Raw genomic sequence first — 25,051 nt, forward strand, 5'->3', positions numbered from 1 at the left:
AGAAAATACTGAAAAAACTCTTGATAATGTGAAACCACAGGTCACATAGTTATGGTTTCCCTCAGAAGGCCATTATGACTGTGAAAATCATATTAATATATCAACACCGATCATATTATTACATATACACAATTACCCCTGACTGCATTTCATTGTTATTACACATATTTTTAACAAACAACAAATTGCATTTCAAATCAGAACACAACCAAATATTTAAGTACAGTATACAACTAACCTTCTCCAAAACCACCCTCCACCCCAAAAATGCCAAACATTTTTGTAATAAATAAGGAAATAGCACTCTATATTATTGCACTTATAAAGAATTAAATGGTTTGTGCATCATGATGAATTCATTGCGGCTCCTTTTGGTGTGTGCAACTTGGCTGCCGAATATAGTCAAGCAGACACACATAAAGAAGAGTTTCGCAACTACTGTAATAGCACACTTTTATATTACACTTTTTTTATGCAGAGGAAAAGAATATATTCAGGTGAGTATTGTTATAATACGTGTCTACAAGTGTTTGTTGCTTAAATCAATATAACACTGCACACTTCATTAGCCTGTCTTGCATTGTTTGTTAGCATTAAGCTAGGTGGACTTTTCTAAAGAAAAGCTATATGGTTGTTTTAAAAAAACAATGTGTAGTTTTATTCATTTTACGTAAACTTTGACTGTAAACTCCATCTGGAAGAAGCATTCGACAGCTTGTAGTCTCTTTAATTTCTGCCAAACTGCTGCTTGTTGTGAATTTGAATTCACTTCACTGCTACCATACAGTACTCGTGTCTCAAATTTTTGCTTTCAAGTCAAAGCAAAAAAATGGCTGAATGACAGGATTTAATTCATATGTATTGTTCAATTTATGTTAAGAAGGGATTTGGTAAAAATAATGCTTATAATATCAGGAAAAAGTGAAGAAATATTACAAATTTAGATATGGGAAAATGAAACAAAGCAAATCTATTTAGCAAGAAAAAAGTATACATACTTTATTAGGTTTAGTGAGCTGCAAAACAATATGTGGTGGGCCAGTTTGACACAAGCATACTTTGCCCACGCCTACATTTAAATAATTTATAACAATGGGCATCAACTAAAATCAGGAGAGTAAACTACTACTGTGTCGTTACAATCATGCATATGCAAATGATCCACATTGATACGATGATGTTTTACTGTTAAAGCAGTGAGGGAGCCCCCGCCACACCCATTTACCGCTCATCCTGAGGGATGGACATCACTGGAGGGGGGGAGATGGCTATTTGCGATCTATTTGTGTTTGTCCTCTGAGATATCAGCTATGTCCTGATCCGGTGCCTACACCTCCACAGGCTCCACTCCCACTGGACCGCATCAATCACCACAACCCTTTTCTCACTATAAGGAGGACTGAGGGTGAGATGGTGACGTCCAAGGTTTCGTTTCACTTACACCAACCGCCCATTGTGTTTAGTACAGTTCGCTTGCACAATCTGGGGAGCTATTTTCGCCCCTCTCTTGTTAGGCTGTCAAATTATTACTCCTCTCAGAATAATGCAGTCAAAACCTACTCCTTTCATAGAGTGTGTCCATGTATCATATCATTGATAAACTACACTATAATAACAAACAAGCAAGCAAATAAAGTATGTGTAGACATATCCACTGTACGTGGAACAGTTGCGCGCTATTATATTGCATTTTTGTGTAGTGTTGGTGGTTTCTATAATTACAACGTGCTCGTGAGGAGACGTGGATTAAGTTGAGTAAGCCCTCAGTGAAGGCCCAGATACCAAAATGCACAACCCCCCACTGCTCTTAACATTGTTTTCTTGAATTTGAGGCAGTGACTGAATATGAAAAATATGTTATCAGCACAATATCAGTGGACATTGTTATGGGGGGAAAAACGTGACAGAATACTCCAGCTGAATATGACAGAAATATAAGGTGGTTAAAACAACATTCTGGCTGGTAAACAGCCTTTTGAAAGAGGTTATAAGGTTTGCACACTGACTGAGGAGTATCTGCAACATTTGCACAATCAACATTGTCCCGACTATCGTACTACTCGCTTGAAGTCTCGGCGCCCTTTGCACAATGGTCATTGAACCGGACTATTGCATTAGTCATTCGAACTGCTCTAAGTGCTAGAGGACTCTGCATCTTTTTGCACAATTGTCCCCAAAATAAATAAATAAATAAATAAAAACAAATGTACCGGCATTACCAGATAACCAGCAACCCTTTATTGCTCAGTGACTGTTTTTCTCAATGTCTTTATGTCACAAAAGTGTTCTCTGCCAATTGACTGTCTGTTGTCGTACTAGAGCGGTTCCAACTACTGGAGACAAATTCCTTGTGTGTTTTTTGGACATACTTGGCAAATAAAGATGATTCTGATTCTGATAATTTTTAGAAATGACTTCCAAGCGGATCTCAGGTAATGTTAACTGTTATAAATACGACCAGGGAAAAGGAGGAGAGTGTGTGTTGTACAAGAGCGTGTTGGAGATATGAGTTGTGTTAATGGGTGCAGGCAGGGCCGCCTGACAGTGTGCGTAAGTCAAGTGAGGGCGGCCCGCTGAGAAATCTAAAGGAGAGCATTCATCAAGCACCATGGGAGGAGGGGAAACGCCTCAACACACTCCGACAGGACTTTCTTACCAGGGGGAGGGAATGACCCCCAAGGTTATTGTAGCCTGACGAGAGAGCAACACCGCTGCTCCCAAACGCCTCTCCATAACCGTCGACTGTCTGCGGGATGACGGCAATCAACTTCCTAAATGTTGGGGGCTGCGTTGTGTGCAGTCATTTCACAGTGTGAGTTATGGGCACAATAACATCCAGGAGAGTGTCCTTCAGGGCGATTATGACGCTGACAAAGTGATGCGGGAGAGTGAGGCACAGATGGCGATTACCGGTTATTATTGCTCTTTTATAACCAACTTCAAGAAACTACGGAGAACATTAATTGCAAGGTTTGATGATCATGATGGGCACAGTTGAAGCTCTCCAAGTATTTAGGATGGGGGGGAAAAAAGTAGAGCGGAAGAAGCGAGTTGTATCAAAAAGAGCATTTTATTAAAACAAAATGCTTATCTATAAGAGCGGCGATGGGCTTCTGTAACAAAAATAAGAGCTAGACAAAAAATGAAATATCTGAACTGTTCAAGAACAGTAGTGGATTAAAAAAAAAAAAAAAAAAAAGCTTCACAATGTTTTTTAAACGTAATTCTTAATCCGTAATAAACACGTTTACGAAAATAAATACAAGTTGAATGATCATATAAAGTGTACCCTTAATGGCCCATCCATCTTATGATAATGTAAGAAGTCTTGATCCAACCAAAGGGTATAAAAAATCATTTCAGCCTTTATTCCATATCCTTGATATCCTTGAGATCCTCCTCGTATATCCTCACGAGTGAGACAATTCAGCGACTGTCTTACTAGTAAAAAATTTTTTTTCCACAACAAATGCCATTTTTGGTCTACTAATACGCAATCAAACCTTACTAGTATCGATGTTCAATTAAACTTTTTTTCAGACAGATACCAGCACGAGTACTCACTGATGCAGAGTACGGATACCGCTCATACTTTTTTATACGTACAATTTCAATGAACTCGACGACAGACAATTCTGAACAAAGACTTTTCTTACTTACTTACTTACTCGTATCAGTCGTCCCCCATCCCTACTTACTAGTAAACTACTATGCGGCACTGGTAACCCAACAAGGCTCAACTAGAATGTATGTGTCACACACTAGTAGCCTCCTGGACCTTACCAGTAACACCAAAATGCCCACTAGTAGTTTTGCCTTACTAGTAACGTAGTTGTCCTACTAGAATGCAGAAATGTCAAAAAGTAGTGGGAAAAAAAAATTGTTACTCATAAGACAGTCATTCTACTAGTGGCCCCTAGCTGTACTACTAGTGGGCTGAATACTAGTTACTTGTGAGGACAAAGAGTACACTAATACATGAACCTCAAGCGTGGATATAAAGGATATTGAATAAATGCTCAAATGGGTTTTCCACATAAGTAAAGACTGGCACATCATTAGAGCCACGGATGCCACGCAGGGTCCATGCGGCACAAATTGTCCAGGCTGTTCGCCGCAGCCACCAAAGTGTTGACTTTACTCTCGCCTCCCTCGAACTGAGCCAGGTTGTGCAGACGGGTCATGATGGCAGTGACGGCCTTCTGGACCAGCGAGACCAGCTGCTGGGAGTCCATGTTTTCCGGCTGGCCGGCCGGGGAAAGAGGCATGGACGTGTCCTCCTGGGTCTTCTTGTGCCAAGCGATGATTTCGTCGCGCAGCACCGCCTTCAGGATGCCGTCCACCTGGCAGAAAGCAAAGAAAGTGGACGATCAGCTTTGAGAAAACACACTCGGGGACATTCATCTTATATCAAATCAATTTTCCCTACTGAAAAACCATTAATCCATTCCTTAAAAAAAGCATTGTCAAAGAAAAACATCACTGTATTGTATAAAAACAAACAAAATGAAAATAGAGTAAAGAAATAAACTGTTTTCATAAAAAACAGTCCATACTGTAGTATTTATGTCCTTTTCAATCACTTTCGAGAGGCTTCATACGAGGCCTCAGAATAGTCCAGTGGTTTGTTCTTAGCCATTCTTTAGTGGTTTTAGCTATGTGTTTTGGATCTTTTTCCTGTTTGGAGGACCCATGACCTGCGGCTGAGACCCAGGTTTCTGACTCTCGGCGGCATATTTTCAGAAGGCCTTGACAGTCTTCAAGACACCCTGTGCAGGATGTAGCAAAGCAGCACCAGTACAGAGGATCCAGAAAGCATTCACAGAGCAACGCTGTTTTTTTACATTTTGTCATGTCACAGCCGTATTTCTAAGTTGGAATAGTGTTAATTATCCAATGACGTCATTGATCGGCTCCGCAAAAGAAATTTAATCCGCTTCGCTGTCGTGTACAGTATATTTGAATCTAAAAGGTAGTTTGTTTTTAGTATTGTCGCGTGTCTTGACATGATTTACAATCAGTGGGCTTTGTCAAATCAAATGCGACCGGATACACTCATTACCACGGCCATGACAACAACAATGGATCGCACGTGTATTGTGTTGGTCAAAAAAGAACAAAATGGGGGAAAACGTGGTGGTGGTCACCGGTGCTCGGGAGAAAACGTTCGTTCAAGGATTGCTTGAGCTATGTTCACATACTTTTAATACGATACGGGTCACAAACAGCCAGCACAACGTTATGTAGCCTAGCAAGCTAGTGCTATGACTAACGATTGTACGTAAATATGCCGGCGTTCTGTTGAATCATGCTCTAAAGTTTCAGTGTGTGTGAAGTAATTTAATTACCACAAAGTAATTTCATTACAGTAAGTTAGCACCCATTATTTCTGTCATGTTGTAATGTTGGTTTGACCTGACTGATTAGAATACATGACCTGACGAGAGAATATTTTTGAAGATACTCAGTATACAGTACACAAGTATATACAGGAAATGAACAAGTCATCTAAATAGACACGTTGCTCCATCTTGTGATCGGATCAGTGATCGGTTATTTTATTTATTTATTTTTTTAAACTTGCTGATCGGTGATTGGTCCCAAAAATCCTGATTGTGTAAAACCTGCAGCGGGGCAAACAAGTATTTAGTCAGCCACCAATTGTGCAAGTTCTCCCACTTAAAAAGATGAGAGAGGCCTGTAATTTTCATCATAGGTATACCTCACCTATGAGAGACAAAATGAGAAAAAATAACTCTCCAAAAAAATCACATTTGATTTTTCAAGAATTTATTATCAAGTTATGGTGGAAAATAAGTATTTGGTCACTTACAAACAAGCAAGATTTCTGGCTCTCGCAGACCTGTAACTTCTCCTCTGTCCTCCACTCATTACCTGCATTAATGGCACCTGTTTGAACTCATCATCAGTATAAAACACACCTGTCCACAACCTCAAACAGTCACACTCCAAACTCCACTATGGCCAAAACCAAAGATTTGTCAAAGGACACCAGAAACCAAATTGTGGACCTGCACCAGGCTAGGAAGACTGAAGATGATAAAAATTACATGAAGTAAAAAATAAAGTTTACTTTAGAGGGATAGAAAAGAATTGCCAGATATCAGGGATTTTAATATTTTTCAAAATACAAAAATAATAAAAACGGTGACTATTTTTCATGCATCACTCAAACTTCTCATTTGCAGTCAGGAGCTATCCCTTCGACAAATGACAAAAAAAAACCTAAAAATTTGAGTAGGTATGAATGAATTTGGGCTTAACCATGAGTGCGGCTGGCAGCTGCCACATTATGGCTGCTTATGAGAGGCCAAGCTAATTCGATAACCGACCGGGTTTATCTCAAAGTTATCATTATGTGTCTAGGAATGCTGTTTATATGGGCACTACACGGCAATCTGGAGGGAACTGTTTTCCTCAGCTGTGTGTTTAAGATGAAAACAACAAAAAAAGATTCCAGACTCTAAACTAGGGTGTGCCAGTTTCCTCAGTGTGGAAAGCTCATAGCAGCTCATTATGGTGACAATGACTTGAAATACACATCCAGCTAAACCACCACGGGACCACAACACCAGTAATCATCACCTAACTAGGTACACAGTACACACACTGTTCCCTTATATGATGCGTTGCTTCCGCACGGTTGCTAAGGCTTGTTTATCCGGCTGCTTTTTCCAAATGACTGTCGCAGGTTGGGGCTGCTCCCTGGAGACAGGAGGCCACGAAAGCCTTGATGAGTCCACAAGCTTCTGTATTAGCGTGTGAAGCCCTGCCGCTCGCTCCGCAGCTTTACCAAAGACTCCACATGGCCATCGTTACCACCCCGCTGGGTTATGTGGACTAAAACGCAGCCTGCTGCTTATTCATTGCACTGCCTTTGTTTAAAACAAACATTTTGTCAAGACTCAAAAAGTGCTGCGCATAAGCAGAAAATAGACACAGAAACACATAAACCCAAAATAGAATATCTGTAGTTGCTCTATGACATCTTCACATTCTGTAAGGCAACATTTAGATTATTTGTGCAGTTTTAAACATATTAGTGTCCAATAGATGCATTACGATGTAAAAAGCAACACTTGGAATTTTACATAATAGGGTACAATAATTATCAGTCTACACGCACGCACACACACAAGCACACAAATGCATATACATGATCAAACACACACAAATGGATACACACGCGCACACAAACAACACACAATATATACAAACACAAAAGAAATAAACAAATGCACACACATGTATACACAAAAACACACTTGCACAAACATGACTGACAAAAACCTACAATTGTACACAAAAACAAATGCATACAAACACACACGAGGGTACACAAAAACAAAGAAACAAATGCACTCCCACACACAGATGTGTACACAAACACAAAACTATACAGGAAACAAATACACACAAACATACAGAAACACACACATGCACAGACTCCCACACCTGTACAAAGTAAACACACATACACACGACACATACTCACTCACAGACTTGTACACAAAAACACCCTAACGGATACACAAACACGTACTCTATACACAAACACAAATGTATGCACAAACCCGCATACCTGTACAAACAAACACCAACAGACAAAAAAAAAACACCTGTACACACACTTGCACGCGCGCACACACACACACAATGACCATCCTTGTCAGATGCCTTCAAAGATCCCTACCTTAAAGTTGGGCTGCGCGAAGCACCGTGCCACAGCGATCATGGAGGCAGTGAGCGGACCAGAGACGCCGATTGTGGTCAGAAACTCTGAAATGTTGGGTGTCAGGCGGAAAGGAACCGGTCGATTGGCGTCCAGGTCACCCGTTGCGTCATTGATGTCGAAGCGGAAGTAGGAGACGTTGAGCTTTCCGGTGTCCTGTAAGCGTGGACAGGGAACAACGTGTCATCAGTGTTACGAAGCCAAAGGTTGATGTTGATTGAGTAGTGCATTGACCTTGAGCGTGCACATGAGCTGATGGAACACTTTAGGAAAGGGCGGGCTACAAAACAAGCTTGTATTGATCTGTCCTCTCAGACACAGCAACACGTCAAAACTATCAGCAGCTGAACATCTATAATCCTCATTTAACTCTCCTCCCTCTCACTCCCTGCCCTACTTAAATATATACACCTCCAGTTTTCATCTTTAGGCCTGCGTTTATGGGAAGACTTCTACACAAGCCGCCATTTTGGTCATGATAAGCTTCTTCATACGAAAGGGTGAGTGGCTCTGACAGCTTTATGGCAGAGCAATTCTCTGCAGCTTGTGCGCCCCCCCCCCCCTCCCATCTCGCCACTTCCCCCCTCTGCTGCTGCCGTCTGCTCCTCCAGCACCCAGAGCGGCAAGCCTCGGGGCAGTTGGCAGAGGCACCAGTAACTCGCCTGCAGGGGGCTCTGATCAGCCTGCAGACAGTGCTCAGAAGGCTAAATCAGCATGCTGGTGACCAGCTTCACTAAAAGGGGCTGCTGGGAAATGATTTACAGTGCACCATAGTGCTTGACCTTTTCCACATTTTTGTTGTGTGATATAGCCTTATTCCAAATTGGATTCAAATGTTTTTTTTCCAAAATTCTATGCACAACACCCACAAATGACGTGGAGAAAAGAAAAGAAAAAAGTGATTTTTACAATTACAACCCCAATTCCAATTAAGTTGGGACATTGTGTTAAACAAATAAAAACAGAATACAATGATTTGGAAATCATGTTCGACCTATATTTAATTGAATACACTACAAAAGACAATATATTTAATGTTCAAACTGATAAACTTTAGTGTTTTTAGCAAATAATCATTAACTTGGAATTTTATGGCTGCGACACGTTCCAAAAAAGCTGGGCCAGGGTCATGTTTACCACTGTGTTACATCACCTTTTCTTTTAACATTCAAAAAACGTTTGGGAACTGAGGACACAAATTGTTGAAGCTTTGTAGGTGGAATTCTTTCCCATTCTTGCTTGATGTACAGCTCCAGCTGTTCAATAGTCCGGGGTCTCCGTTGTCGTATTTTACGCTTCATAATGCGCCACACATTTTCAATGGAAGACAGGTCTGGACTGCAAGAACGGCAGTCTAGTACCCGCACTCTTTTACTATGAAGCCACGCTGTAGTAACACGTGCAGAATGTGGTTTGGCATTGTCTTGCTGAAATAAGCAGGGGCGTCCATGAAAAAGACGTTGCTTGGATGGCAGCATAAGTTTCTCCAAAACCTGTATGTACTTTACAGCATTAATGGGGCCTTCACAGATAGTTACCCATAAGTTCCCCATGCCATTGGCACCAACACAGTCCCATACCATCACAGATGCTGGCTTTTTAACTTTGCGTCCATAACAGTCTGGATGGTTCTTTTGCACTTTGGCCCAGAGGACACGACGTCCACAATTTCCAAAAACAATTTGAAATGTGGACTCGTCGGACCACAGAACACTTTTCCACTTTGCATCAGTCCATCTTAGATGAGCTCGGGCCCAGAGAACCCGGCGGCGTTTCTGGGTGTTGTTGATAAATGGCTTTTGCTTTGCATAGTACAGTTTCAAGTTGCACTTACGGATGTAGCGCCGAACTGTGCTTACTGACATTGGTTTTCTGCAGTATTCCTGAGCCCATGTGGTGATATCCTTTACACATTGATGTCGGTTTTTGATGCAGTGCCGCCTGAGGGATCGAAGGTCACGGGAATTCAATATTGGTTTTCGACCTTGCCGCTTACATGCAGTGATTTCTCCAGATTCTCTGAACCTTTTGATGATATTATGGACCGTAGATGAAATCCCTAAATTCCTTGCAATTGTACGTTGAGGAACATTGTCCTTAAACTGTTCGACTATTTTCTCACGCACTTGTTCACAAAGAGGTGAACCTCGCCCCATCTTTACTTGTGAATGACTGAGCAATTCAGGGACGCTCCTTTTATACCCAATCATGCCACCCACCTGTTCCCAATTAGCCTGTTCAACTGTGAGATGTTCCAAACAGGTGTTTGATGAAGATTCCTCAACTTTCTCAGTATTTTTAGCCACCTGTCCGAGCTTTTGATAGCTATTATCAGTTATTATCAAAACAAATATTTATTGAGTGAAAAACACTGACAATTATACAATGAATTGAAAGAGTCCTCAGGAGATGATATAGTTCTGACGATAAGTACTGCAAAAATGTAAATTAAGTCCTACTGACAAAAGCTATGCTTGTTTATGCTAAACAGACAGAACTCCACAAAGCCTGACTGGGCGATGTAGGGCCCGAAGGTAGTTTATATGAAGTCTCTATTTAAGCAGGGTGGGGCACAAATATGTGGCGGTGATGTCCTGTCCTTGCGATCTCCAGTTTGGTGTGCGCTTGTACGCACGTGCACTCTCCGCACCGTAATCCTCCTGTGTCTAATGGGATCTGTGGAATTGAACAGGCAGAGTGGGGGCTTAATACGGGCGCTTAGCTGCCTGGAGGAATGCCTGTCAGCAAAGGGCGATTAGGATCAGAGGGGAGGGGCGGCTGACTGACACAATCATCTTTAATGACTTTGAAAAAGCTGTCTGAGGACCCCGAGCGGGGACAGAGAGGCAGATGCGCTCACACACAAACGCAGCCTCTTCAAATTGAAACATCTTTGATAGTTGGAGCGCAGGGGGACTGCATATAATGTTCTGTCAAAACATCCGTCGCATTTATAGCAGTTGCTTGACTGATAGACGTTAATGTGAATGTCACAGTGGAAAAGGATGAGTCATAAAGACAGATACATAGTAGGTAATGGTGATCTCAATGCATTTATACGAGCATGTGCCAGTATATTAAATTCAGGTGCATAGAGCCTGCATGTCCTTGGAAAAAGTTTGACATTTATGGTAGTGCCTACCTACACTTAGGGCTAGGTGACTCATCAATTTCATTGATCAATTCGTGTTTATTTGTCTGGACATTTTTTTACACCCGGCGTAGTTTGAAGCAACTGGTTTAAATAACAACATGGCTATGAATAAACAAGAGCTAGTTTACAAAAACAGAGTCAGTGTTGGCAACTTAGCATTTTGGTCATCTTTTCCGACCACTCTCGCAAATATTTTTCAAAAAAGCAACTAGCGTGTTCAATTCCCGCTAAGAAACAAATAAACAACCATCATTTTCATATTGACAAAAAAGGAGCCCAATGGAAGGCGACTGCAGAGTCAATCACGTGGAACATTGACAAAGATTCTGCAATTAAAATTGGGGAGTTTTTATTAATATATATATACAGAGAGAGAGAGCGAGAGAGAGAGAGAGAGCGAGAGAGAGAGAGAGAGAGAGAGAGAGAGAGAGAGATAGTTTACTTACCTGCGCTATCTGCAGCATCTCTGGGTTGAGCCGATTCAGGTGGAGCATGAACTCAGCCAGGCCTATGAGGGCCAGCTGGATGGTGAACATTTTCCGGAAGGTCCAGTAGTCGGTAGCATTGGGAAAGGTGTGGAGGGCCCACTCCTTCAGCATGCTGCGCGGCACCATGTTGCCCTGGACCTCCTTTAGAATATCTCGTAGCACCTGGTGGCCATGGGGAGATGTACTGATGAAACAAAGATTACCTTCCCCTCCAAGCACAGTGTTCATAGGTATGGCAGGTGCATGAGGCGACCAAACTGAATTAAATTTAACAGGGCAGATGTACAGTGTTTGGGCAAAAGTATTGGGATAGCTTGCTTCATGCACTAGAGCAGTGATTCCTCTCCATTGTGAGCACCACAAAACCACCTAAAAGAAACTATTTGAAGTAAAGAATTGTCTAAAATGCCTTGATTAAAAAAAAAGATTTCAGGGAGGGGACAGAGGAGTTTTGCCCAACCCATGACTAATTCAGTGAATTAATTTTGTCCATAAAGTATAGTTCTAATGACCTCCATACCTGGTGGCTGGCCTGTGTGCCTCTGGCTTGCACTGTTGCCAGACGATCGTAATATCTGGAAATGGGGTTGTCATGCTCGATACCCTTCTTGGCACAACGCTGCTTGTAGATTTCCACCAGTGACAGAGACGAAGGGTTGTCCTCCACTAGCCGCATCTGAGGAGACACCGCCACCACTCTCGGCACTAGAAAAAAGGGGAGGGGTGATACAGATGAGGTGCAGAGGAGGAAGGTGAGGTAAGCAGTGGCAAACTGCCAATACCAGCCGTAGCGACACCCCCGACTTGGAGGGGGACTGCAGTACATTTTCATAAATGCGTGCGTGGGTTGCGCTCGAGTATAAAGGCAAACTGCGCATGGGATAGCAGCAATGACGTCAGCGCGGTCGCCGTCCGTGCGAGTATAAAGAAGCCTTTAGATTTCAAACTTCACTTTAAATCTGCCAAACTTTTGAGAACTGTGTGCTTTTTCTGTGTTTTTACCAGTGAAGAAGAGGTGTCTTTTGGTGGTTTCCTTTCTCTTCTCCAGACAAGGGTTGAGGAGTCGCAGGAGCTGCAGAACCCTCTCCTCGCGTCGAGACTCAGTGAGGCAGGCGTCGTTCATCACCAAGTAGGGGTAGATCTTGCCATTGTGGCCACGGATGTAAAGGCGCCTTGCTGCGGTATTGTGCTTCTGAACAATCTCCACTCTAGGCATGAACCTGAAGAGAGGAACCAGAAACAGAGCACAGAATCATACACATGTTAAACAATAGCTCCTATAACGCATTTTCCAGTGCCTCTCACCTGGCAATCTTGATGTAGTAGTGTGTCGGTTTGGGCATGAGGAACTCCCCCGGGATCTCTACCTCAGCAGTTTGCGCAGAGAAGTTGCTGAGGAAGCGGCACTTCTCCTCAATCAGGAAGAACTTTGGCAGCTGCTTGGTCTTGGCCTCCAGGATCTTGATCCACTTCTTGAGTTTGGAAATTAGATTGTGGAGTTTCATGGAGCCGGGCACGCTAAAGTCAAAGTCTGGTGGGAGAGGAAACAAACAATAACAATAAATTACTCCAAGTGAACAAAAGAAGGAACAACCAATAACTCAGATTTTACCGAGATGCTAACTGATACTGAATTCCAAGCATAAGACCTCAGTGACCTTGAGAAATGCAACCCTTCCAGACTACTCCACTGGAGCTGATCTCAACAGTACAAGGCTGGAACAGTAGTGGGCCGTTCCCAAGTGTGCTTGTGCATGTGTGACCATTAACCTTTCATGTAGTTGTACACGTCCTGAGTATTTAGTAAATATATAAGCCCTTTTGTGCATAAAAACAGTTTGTGAAAGTGAGAAAATACGAGCGAAACAGAACCCCAAAAAGTAAAAAAAAAAAAAAAACCTAACCACTCATTGGTTTCAATTATTTTATGGTTATTCACCATTTATTTAATCAGTGATATAGACCAAAAGCAGTGTTTGTTACTGTGAGGTCCTCAGGGAGGACGGTGGCTGCACAAATGTACACCTGAGATACACCCACTCCAAATATTGTATTTTACTGCTGGCCTTGTCTCTCGTGTAGAGCCCCTTGAAGGGAAAAATCACAGGCAGCGCAAGTAGTACTATTTGCTTCATTGACTTAAAATCCCCTTTAGGAGGCTGAGACATTATTAAATCAGTAAAAATAAGAAAAATAAAGTCTTAAAGTATTAAACTGCTGTTTCAAATCACATTGCAGGCAGGATGTTTTGAGGAGCTGTAATCAACAACAATAAAGGTAGGAGGAGAGTGTGCAAAGCCCTTCTGTATATCAGGTAATGACGTGCACTGCACGTACACAGCTATAGCTCCTATTTCAGGGTTTGAGAGTTATAACAAATCAACAAAAACTGCAATGCTGTGCCATTTCAAAACCAGTTCAATCTTTCCCACAGTGAGAACACCTAATATATATATATTTAAAAGAGCCCTTTTAAAAAAAAAAAAAAAGAGGTGAAAAAACATTGTTCTTTTTGTAGTGGCCCTATTTTGCTGTCCATCTGCCTGCAATTCACCTACATCACAAGCAGCGGTAAAACTGAAACGGTCCACAGAATTTGCTACCCGTCAACAATTTAACACCTTAAGGGAGTATAAACCTACCAAATAGAAAAAGAGATACCCTCCTACTCCTTTAAAGCCACAAAGCAATACAGTAAATATTCATTCTCTACCAGATATAAACCTAGAATTGCAGTCCCTACAATTGAAGACTCCTCTGACAATCAGTAGAATCAACAAAAGGCTCAGAGAATGCCAGGAGCAAGAAAGCTGGACAGCTTGCTCTATGACCCGTCTTCTTCTGCCCGCCTGACACCAAACAGCAGAGAAGCTCTGTATAGCAGAACATCATTAATTGCATCATATATCCTGTATATTCAATAAGTGCTATAAGGTGGATGGACATGTCACAGTATGGGAGGGGCTGGAGGGGATTCTGCTTTCAAGTAGTAAACTACAGCACATGTTAAAGTTGCTAAAGCTGAGACAGAGTGATGGGTGACCATCGATTCCTGGAGGGAAATTAAATTGTCATAGAAGCCAGACATATTATTGTTCACAGAGCTGTCACTACCAGGTGCAAACCCAGTATGCGACTAAACGCTTATCCAATCCGAAAAGACATTTGCATGGCAGAACACACAGAATTTCAATAAACAGAAATATGCAATTTTAGCCTCCCAGAAAAACGGTTGTGACAAAAGTCTCCCGAACAGATCCACGACTAAAACAGCAACTCATGCAAATAGCATTTGCCATAATTGGATTTGAATGCCTTCCTGCTGCCAGATGTTATATATGCTCACATAAACCCATATTTTCCAGCCCACAAACCCTGTGAAAGCAAGTGAGCCACTAGCACGGTGCGGGGAATGGGAGCTTGGCTACTCAGCCGCTCTGTAAAGCCTTTTTGTTCCGCTTTGGCGAAGGCTTGTGCGGTTTGGGTCGCGGTCGGCCATGCTCACACTTTGCCGTGGGGACAGCTGGGTAGCGATGGTGGATGGGCTTGCTGTGAGGCAGGAGCCCTGATGATGTCTGGCTGCGTGAGCACAGCTGGCACTGCAACATCTGGTGAGATTTATCACCACAGTGCTCGCCGCGAGCATCGCGCATCATTGTTTGTGTTGTTCATTCAGTCGGTCTGGGTGTCGCCGCCATGCTTATGCACGCTAATGGCATAGCACCTACTATCTTTTCCCCTCTCAGACCCACTTTCTCATGGTTATCTATTTGTTATTACTGTATCTTCTATTTGTTTCACTTTCATATTATCATCAAAATGATTTATTGATCTTTCTGGCCATACATCTCTTCTTTCACTCACTGTTCAAACACATGCTATGTTGGCCGCTTTTAGGGCCAGCGAAGGAGAAAAGGCACAGGAGAGACTGGAGCGTATGGAAAATAAGACTGGACTGAGTTGAGCTGACATGCATGTGCAGTCAGCCTGGAATGAAAGCAGGCGTGAAAAGCACTTACAAAGAGGTTTATTTGAACACTGACTTCTGGCACTTGTTTAAAACTGGAGGGATTATTTGCCTGAAGATGTGTCAAAACGCACTTATAAGGTGCCCATCTAGGGCACCTTGTTTCCTGATTTCGACATTCTTCATGTGAAAATGATCACACAGGCCAAATATACACTTATAAGAATCTACATGAACAACACGTCACATTCCATTCCACGTGTAATTTGTTTCACATGAAAACATCACTAAAATGAATGTTTTGAAAGAAAGTCCAATGGACTAGGATCATTTTAAGTCATTTCTTATTCTTGGCTGTGGTTCCAAACAACTGTACATTTTCACTCTAATAGGAAACATCAAGAAAAGTGAGTTAAAGGTTTCTTGGGGCCAGAGTAGCAAAAGTGGCAGTAGACAGTGAGTTAAGACCACATAGCTTGGAACCTGCTACTATACTGAGGCAATACAGTACAATAATTTGTATTGACTTAAAAATTCTTATTATTTTTCAGTTTTGTTCATCTTTCAAACATAGATCAGACTGTCCATTTATCCATCCATCCATTTTCCATGCCGCTTATCCTATTCAGGGTCATGGAGAGCTTAAGCCTATCCAGCCTGACTTCGGGCAAAAGGCTGACTAAACCCTGGACTGGTCACCAATCAATCTTCGAGCACATATAGAGAGACAAGCATTCATACTCACACCGTCAATGAGTAGGAACTAAAGCAACACGAGTGTATCACTACACCATCAGTGAATCAGGTCAGACTGTGCATAAACAAAAGGCATGCAAACACACACTTCCCATTTTTCCATTGGTCTCAGTGTAACTCAAACCTCCTAACATTGCAATCAGTGAGTTGCCTCAAAATGCATTTTGTAAACAGTAGACATTTTACTTTTGTCACCCAGACTGTCCCTCTTCACATATGTACAAATGTATGCATGTCCACATCTCAAGAAGACAAATGGCAATATTTCACTAACCGGTCGTGAACTGGCCCTTCATCTTCTGGAAGACAGGGTCCTGGGCTGTGGCCTGCGCACGACGGGCCAGCGACTCTGAGGCAGCACTGGAGAACATGGTGGACACGTTGGAAACGTTCTCCAAACCGACACCAAAGGTGCTGACCAGTTTCTTGACAAAGTTGAGCGTGTGTGGTGTGATCTTGGCGTCGGACACTGCGCCGCTTTTCTCAAAGGCCACAGAGTAGCACTTAGCCAGGCCCTGTTGGAGCTGCCTCAAAACCTGCATTGATAAAAGCAGTCAATGTTGATACACAAATGACTTTAAAATAAAAATACAGAATAGATCAGTAATAATAATCTAAAAGCAAGGCACAGGTTGGGGGATGATAGCGCTTCTCTATTGTGCCCAATGAACACAGGACAGTGCATGCAGCGGGTGCAGAGTTTCCTAAACCATCGAACACAATCAAACTTGTGCCTACAAATCACTTGCCCTGTCTTACATGTTCATCACATCCATCCATCAGCCATCTCCCTTAGCACTCCTCCTTCTGCCTCTTTCCCTCCAGAAGAGATACATGCTAACTGCAGTATGGAGTTCATCGTCCATGAGCGGACCGTGTGCAATTAGGGAATGCTCTATCCTGGTCAGTCTGAACAAGTACTATACCACATATGGTCATGCTTATACTGCTAAAATGTGATTTTATCTGCTTTGTAGGTGCAACTGCAAGATAACTTCCAAGATAAATGGTTAAGGTGTGACCAGGGTGCAGCAGTGGCCCACCTCTGGCTTGAAACAAGCCACCTAACACCTTGTAAAATAACAGGAAGAGAGTTTGCGTGGCCAACCAGGTAGGGAGCACCAACTTTGGTTAGCACATTTGCACAGATGGAGAAGAATATCAAGTCAACTGTATTATTTTCTCACACATACACAAGTAACCACCAATTTTGTTCTCACCTCTTCATGCCAGTTCTCCCTGAACCACACCATCTGGTCCACGATTCCCTCCAGGGAGGAAAGCAGGGTGGGGTGTAGCTCACGCTGCATGTGCATGATTCGGCTGCAGCGCCACATTGGGGCTGTGGCCCTGATGGGCCCTGGGTCGGAGGCTCCTGAGTGCGACTGGGACCCCACTGAAGTGGGCTGCTGTTGTCCAGATGCATCTAAGGGGCAAGCATATAGAATGAAAGACAAATCTAGAGAATCTGGTCATTGATACATAAAGTGGTGCCTAGACCTGAGTTAAATTAGTTCCACGACCATGCTTGTAACTCATAACCATCAATCACAAATCATCTCTTCCCATTGAAATGAAGGGAAATTCCATTTATCTGCTTCAGCCCCCCATGAATCAACAATTTATGTAATGTTTTAAGAAGGAAAATACCATTCTACTGTATTGTACTTCATAAAAATACAATTGTAATAACATAACTACATAGAAGAATTAAACAGTTTGTGAATCATGAACCATATATGCCTGTGAGTATTGTTGCATTGTCAGTATACATGTGTTGTTGCACTGTTTGTGTGCAAATATCAGTTGCTTAAAGGGCTATAACGCCGTGCCATTGATACTAGTTTTGTTAGCTCGTCTACGGTGTTTTGCATTGTGTGTTAGTATTGAACTAGCGGACTTTTGGATGATAAATGTGTAATTTTCTTTATGTTTAAATGTAAACTGGGAATGGTAATAAACAGCTTACGCAAGCACTTGGCCTCTTTTTTGAAGAATTGTTCACTATCTGCCAAACTGAGAAGTATGCTGGCAGTAGCTAGCATCATAAATCAAAATTTTCCTCGCAACTCGAAACAAAAAAATACAAAAATCGCCCGAGCGATGGCTCGTATCTTGAAAAGCTCTTAAGCAGGGTCATTCGTAAGTCGAGGTACCACTGTACATATAATTCAAGTGAAATTGTTCAATATGGTATCAATAGAAAAAGCCATGTGTTCTTACCACTTTTGTAGCGCTCCCTTTGCTCGATCTTGAGCGTCAAGTAAAGGGTACGAATTGGGAAGTAGACAGCCTGGGGGTAAACTCGTCCCACCTGGCGGATAAAAAGAGGGTCAGATATTACATTTCAAAGACTCCCCCCTCAGGACAGCTAAGGAGACGGGGCGAGGCAGGCAGAGATGGAAAGGCAGGAGAAGGGAGAGAGAGAGAGAGAGAGTGAGATACTGGTCGAGAGATACTGTGCTTGTGTGTGTGCCAAGTGAGAGATCACACTGATACAGCCAGCTAGGTGTACGTCAGGGGAGTTGGGATGCAAAACTGAATGTTAGTGATGATGAAATTGACCTTTTCAAGGAAAGTCACTGACAACATTGGGGAAGCTAAATACGTGACATAAGAGGTGCTGGGTTAAAAGGGCTGGATGATGAATGATAGTATCGATTAATTCTACTGTAGTTTTTCAGGATGATTTTCTTTAAAATAATGTTTTTAGCAGCATGCGTTGTTCAAAGCTCATCCCTGCTGATGTACAACAACATAGCTGTGAACAGTGATGTTACTTTTCAAAAGCTGTGTTGTTAAATTTGTGACTTTTCCGACCCCTCTAATGACTAGTTTTCAAAAAAGCGATCGGCGACTAATTATTGCTAAGAAACAGAGATCATTAGTGGAATCACTTTCCCATTGTGCTTTGTATGCCATTTCCAACGATGTGGGAATTTAAAAAGTAGTGATTCATCGACATGTTGGGAACTTTTGACATCACTCGTACACATGCACAAGCCGAGCCATGCAGTTTGAAGGCTCATTTTGTCTTAAATTGTGCAACATAAAATACTTATTTAGGATTGTATTCGACAAATGAGGCATTGTCTGATAGGAAAAACGTATATTCCACGTTATCTGTAAAAAAATAAAATATTACTTCTTTTGAAGTTCATGCTCAGGCGAAACACTTTCAGATAAAAAAAAAAAAAAAAAAACTGTTTCAAAGCTTGTTTGGTATCAACAGAAATATAGCAAGAAATCCCAGAAGGGGAAACATGCTAAAAGCAAAACTGTGAACTGTGAATTGTGAATAATGTCATTGTTCATTTGCTTTTTATTTAGAGTGCGTGCGTGCGTGGGGGTGTTAAAAAAAACGTGGGGGGGGGGGGGTTTGGTGGGGAGTGAGATTTTATTTTAGGCCAGCCCTATTAAAAAACAGGCAAATTCACCACAAAGTCTAACAGCTACTTTTGAATTAAACTGCACAACAGAAATTTGTTCTCCAGGTAAGACTAGTTGGAAATGAAATGACTCATAACTATATACAGACAATTAACAATACAGAACAGAAAGCACTACCGTCTTTTTTCTGGAACAGAATAAGTCATATATCAATTCCTAACAAGCAATGGCACGTATGAGCATAGACTGAATATTGTACAGATACAAAAATGACTGTCTTGAGTGTCACACTGGTGGGAAAAGAACTCAAAATGACACGGTAAAAAGGAAGTGACTGACAACAGACCGTGAACTATGACGAAGTTGCCCCTAGTTTATGTTATGGTGTTAAAACAAAGACTCAGCAGCTTGTTTTGGACTTTGGGCATATGGGAGATGAAAATAGAATTAATCAGATTTTTTTCTTGCTATTTCCCTAAAAAATAACATTCGCTAACTGGCTCTGTACAAGCACGGCTTATAGAAGGGGGTTCTCCTGTACCTCTAATCAAGATTGGAAAGAATCAGACAGGATCTTTGTAGAAGAGCCCCAGGTGGATTAACAATGTTGGAGAGGGCTGCGTCTGTAGTCAATCTAATCTGGGACAGCATGGAGCTGATAGAAAATAGAGCTGCCACTTGATTGAAGTTGCTTTTTGTTATGTTGCTTTTGACACTTGGTTTAACGGTACCTACAAGTTCACTTCTATACTTTTCCTACCTCTTCTATTCCCTCAATGCTGAGCTAAAAAGAGTGGATAGACACTCCTCGATCTCTACTTCACTACTGCAAGAGCACTCATTGATGCAAAAATCCTTGGCTATGAAGACATTCTACTGCAGCTTACAATTGTTTACCTGACGTTAATGTCCAAATTCCATGTAATAAATGGAAGAGTGAGCTATTAAAACAGAAATAGCCAAGAGGATGACTAAGCAGAATGAGAGGAAGATCAAGGTGGCATCTAAGAGCAGCATTAAAGATGAAAGAGGAAGGAAGGAAGTCAGACGAAGGAACTACAGATCAGCACACTAATGGGAAGAGTTATTCTACTTTGGTGAAGCCAAGGTGGGCTGAGGGGAAAAGGGTGAACGGTTGACAAGAAGAGAGGTTAGGAGTATGGGAGAAGGGCTGCTGATATTCTCTGTTAACTTCTGATTCGTCTCGCCACCTTCCCCCAGGCGCTCTTTGCCTGACCTTCATCAATTTTTCAACATACGTTTTTTTAAACATCCCGCCGCCAAGGAAAAATTCTAAATAATTCAAAAAAGTTGCTGTGATAAAGACTGCCATGCATTAAAATAGGATTGTCTCTTTACATACAAAGCTGTGAAGTGAACACTGTTAACCTTTTACTCATCAATCATTACAGAGTGGTCGCACAGACCACAGACGTGAATGGATCTACACAGATATTTTGCCAGTGGCATGAAGCAGTTTCCTCTTCATCAACAACTAAAACGCAAGATCATATCAATTGCTGGTTTTGACTTTACATGACAAATCCTCTCCCTGTATCATAACTCATCTTTTTCCTTAAATCGTCGGAACAATATAATTTCATGTGCAAATAATTTAAAATCCAATTCGCCGGGGTCTAGTGAAAGCCAATGAATGGGTGTCAAAAAGGAAGTTTGCTGGGGGGCGGGTGGTCTCCTGAATGCTGAATGTGGTAAATAGAATGCAGAGAGATATCACTTTGGCGTGAATGCTGTTAATTCATCGCCATTAGGAAGACGCGCATGAAAACTGATGCTAACACAGGAGCCAGATGTGCTGGACTGAATGGATGTGATGAAGCAAGAGCACAAAAATATTTAATCAGTGGAAGTAGCCAAAATCCAGACATTAGACTGACAAAAATAAAACTAATTGTTGTCATTAAAACTCTGTCTAAATGTTTGGGTCACATTTTTGAAGCCAAGATTGAATATTCAACTTTCACAGAGAACGCTGTCAAAAGATCATCAAAGCAATGCAGTTGTGGGACAGACGCACCTGGCTTATTAGGTTGAGCAGAGGTTTGCCTTCAGAACCAACCAAGCAGGTCAGCAGCTGTGGTATCCATGCCAACCACTGGATGGGCGGGACTCCGACGCAGTACTTGTCCACTGCATTTGCCAGTGTGTCCTTGTCATCGAAGCTGAGGAGCCACAAAACCTATAAATAAAGTGTGAGAAGGATAAAATAATTAGACTTTACACCGATTTTATCGGGCTGATCGGAATCGGCCGATATTTAGCATTTTATGCTGATCGGCTTTAATGTCATAATTCGCCGATCAGATCAATGACGTCATTGATTGGCTCCACAAAAGACATTTACTCCATGTCACCGCGTGCACAGTATTTTTGAATCCAAAAACTAGTTTATTTTTAGCCTTGTCGCATGTCTTAACGTAGTACTGTAAATATCTGACGGCCAATGAAGTTATTTATATATTAAAAAAAAAAACGTCGGCGGTGTGGAAGAGACAACACGTCTGAGACAGGCAACACGTAATGCCCGGATCAAACTACAAGACAAATTAGCTCTTTCGCGATTGCACTGTCAGACTACTGCAATGAAATCTTGTATTCTGATACCACTACATCCCGTTTTTTACGATCATTGGGCTTTATCTTGTCAACTCAAATGCAACCGGATACTCTTGTTACCGTGGCGCCGACAACAAGAGAGGAGCGAGTCGACGGTATTCTAAGGACAAAATGGGGAAAAACGTGTGTTAGTGGTCACCAGTGCTCAGGACAGGAGAGGACGTTTGTTTAAGGCTTGGTTGAGGTATGTTCACGTACGTTTAATACGATACGGCTCTCAAGCAAGCAACAAAACGTTATGTAGCCTAGCAAGCTACTGCTAGCACGAACAGTTGGACGTAAACATGCTGCCGTTCTGTCGAATCATGCTCTAAAGTTTCAGTGTGGGTGAAGTAATTTAATTACAATAAAGTAATTTCATTACAGTAAGTTAGCACCCATTACGTAATGTTGGTTTGACCTGACTGATTAGAATAAACAATCTGACTAGAGCAGTTATTTCCAAACTTTATGGAGCCAAGGAACATTTTACAATTGAAAAATCTCACGGCACACCAACAAACTAAAATGTCACGAAAAGTGGATTCATTAATACTGTATTTACTTCTGCCCATCTAATAGAAGACCATTCATTTGTTCTGTCTGTCACTATGCCTCACTGGCATAAATAGAGGAACAAAGATACATTATTTGTTGTAAATACTTTTTTTTTGTGAGCAATTAAGTACACAAGTATATACAGTAAATGAACAGGTCATTTAAATAGACACCTCCATCGTGTGATCGGATCGATGATCGGTTATCATTTTTTTAAACTCGCTGATTGGTGATCGGCCCCAAAAATCCTGATCGTGTAATGCCTAAAAATAATGTGAAGCTAATCGAAGATGAAAAAGTAATTCAGGGACATAATTCAATCGCACACGCACACGCAACTGAAAGGCTCTCTCAAAGGCATTACAGAAACACACTTTCAACAACTGAAAAGCTCTAACACACACCGTACTGAAAAAGTATTCACACATACACAATTAAAATGTCCTCACACACACAATACTGAAAAATTTGCTCGCGCACATGCTGAATTTTTTTTACTCTTATGTGCAAAACATTTAAATTGAATCATTATTTGTTTTTTATTATCTATATTTAAGCAGTGCTAATGTTCAAACTGTACATACAGTGCCTTACTATAATATTAAATATACCTTTCAGAAATAAAACCTTTGCCTTGTTTCTGATGAACACTTGGGCCTACTACGCTATTGTACTTACATGTCATTATGGTGGTACTTGCAACTAAGTACTTTTTGAGGTGGTACTTGGTGTAAAAAGTTTGAGAACCATTGCTCGTTACAGTGGTGAGTGAGAGGTAATCCTGATTTATGTCTCTCACGGCCTCTCCTATAAGGCATCTACTGTATATGAAAACATTCATGTATCATAATATATGACTATGATTATTATTTCATTATTTCCTTATTATTTCATAATATATCACTGGCCTCTCCAGATTTAAATGCACCACACCACTCGGGGGACGCACTGATACACGAGGTAGGCCCAATGACTGCCAGTCGGGGACCTGGGACAAATAACTAATGAATATGCAAATGAATTGTGTATCCCCTCACTCACACTCTCGTCCTATAGACTGTTATAATTTACATAGTCAATCCCATCACACTTCAGTTGTACAGCCGGGTTCACGACCCTTGTCCTGCATGCTGCTTCTTCTGTCCTTGTCCTGTTCTATCTTGTCCTGTCCTTCCCTCACAGGGTGTAGCACTACAGCCCCATGCAACACTCATATCTAATGTTTCATTGTTGTAGATCTGTAATGATTTACTTTTCTCATCCTGTTTACAGTTAGTGCTTTGTCTTTTGCCTTTGTTTCTCTCTCTCCTCTAGAAACTTTGCTCTGTCCGACTGATCGATTCTGACTCTCAATAAACAAATTATAATACTAAGAAACCACAGCAGAAGCTCAAAAACTCCACTGTGACATAGTAAAACTGTTCTGACATAAAAGGGATACAGATCCTCCATTCCGCTTGACCTAACTGCTGAACAGGACAAAAGAGAGGTAATCCTGACTTATTATGTCTCTCACGGCCTCTCCTAATGGCAGCTACTGTACATGAAAATATTCTATATAACACAAAGTTGTTCGGGTAGTGTCTCGATCATCAGTCAGACTGCTGCATCACTGGCTCTACACAGGAGGGGGTTGCGGAGTGAAGCAAAGACCCTTCTGGCTGATCGTTACGGCCATAAATGATGAGAAAACGTAGGAGGCAATTTTCTGCAGCATGGCTCATTTCGGTGAAGATATAACGAACCCCCCACCACATTTCTGATCAGGTTACAGATTGCACATAATTGCTGGTAATGACTGGTCAACTGGCTACATACATCAGTGTGAAGCACTGCCAACTCAGCTTGGCAGGACAGTAGTGGCGGCAAGGCTGGGGGTCACCAGAACAACACCACAAAAGTATTTGAAGCTAGAAGCAGCCATAATTAGTATAGACAAAGATAATGTTATTTAATTCTAACAACTGCTTGGCCAAGACCAGCCAGCATGAAATAATTACGCTTAATGTAACGCACTTTGCCTTAATTTTGTGCTGTTTTGATGTTGCTTCCTTTTGCTGATAAAAGCATCACCAGACCTGTTCCTAGTCAGACTAAATTGTGATCCCGTCAAAGTGTCATCTATATGGGAACAACATACAGTGACTGAAGCAATTGTGAAGGATATGCAATGAATGTGCTGAAGTGTGTCTGTGTAAGAAGGCGCAATGCTTGTTAGCAAGGAGTCCATCTCGTTACCTCCCATATAGGGTTTGCTCAGCTGGCAAGTGTGATAGCATTAGTCTGACTCATTGAAAAAGGCCAGCCAATGCAGGAGGGTGGGGAGATTGGAGTGTCAGGGGAGGCCATTAGATCGTCAGCATCCGTGT

The 25,051-nt window shown here is 41.8% G+C and overlaps 1 protein-coding gene and 1 long non-coding RNA gene across 5 annotated transcripts in view; one reads left to right on the top strand and one right to left on the bottom strand.

Moving 5' to 3' along the window:
• Positions 1-3,051: 3,051 nt before the first annotated feature.
• The window catches only part of trrap (transformation/transcription domain-associated protein), a 78,715-nt gene continuing 56,715 nt past the window's right edge, over positions 3,052-25,051 (bottom strand). For all 3 annotated transcript variants that reach the window (XM_061756194.1, XM_061756193.1, XM_061756195.1), the window contains 10 exons: positions 21,547-21,708; positions 18,342-18,432; positions 17,339-17,544; positions 16,393-16,654; positions 12,701-12,926; positions 12,398-12,615; positions 11,916-12,100; positions 11,354-11,557; positions 7,715-7,909; positions 3,052-4,343 (listed from right to left, as the gene is read on the bottom strand). In XM_061756194.1, the coding sequence (XP_061612178.1) occupies positions 4,059-4,343; positions 7,715-7,909; positions 11,354-11,557; positions 11,916-12,100; positions 12,398-12,615; positions 12,701-12,926; positions 16,393-16,654; positions 17,339-17,544; positions 18,342-18,432; positions 21,547-21,708 (2,034 nt within the window). In that variant the 3' untranslated portion in view covers positions 3,052-4,058. The remainder of the gene's footprint in view (positions 4,344-7,714; positions 7,910-11,353; positions 11,558-11,915; positions 12,101-12,397; positions 12,616-12,700; positions 12,927-16,392; positions 16,655-17,338; positions 17,545-18,341; positions 18,433-21,546; positions 21,709-25,051) is intronic.
• On the top strand, positions 13,521-18,092 carry LOC133469302 (uncharacterized). Of its 2 annotated transcripts, none has more exons than XR_009785668.1 (5): positions 13,521-15,006; positions 16,425-16,529; positions 16,902-17,021; positions 17,096-17,229; positions 17,352-18,092. It is a non-coding gene; the product is annotated as an uncharacterized LOC133469302 (long non-coding RNA). The 2 variants fall into 2 exon arrangements; XR_009785667.1 differs by having other exon boundaries at positions 13,525-15,006; positions 16,944-17,021.

This window comes from Phyllopteryx taeniolatus, chromosome 19, assembly GCF_024500385.1.
Source record: "Phyllopteryx taeniolatus isolate TA_2022b chromosome 19, UOR_Ptae_1.2, whole genome shotgun sequence".
NCBI classification, from domain to species: domain Eukaryota; kingdom Metazoa; phylum Chordata; class Actinopteri; order Syngnathiformes; family Syngnathidae; genus Phyllopteryx; species Phyllopteryx taeniolatus.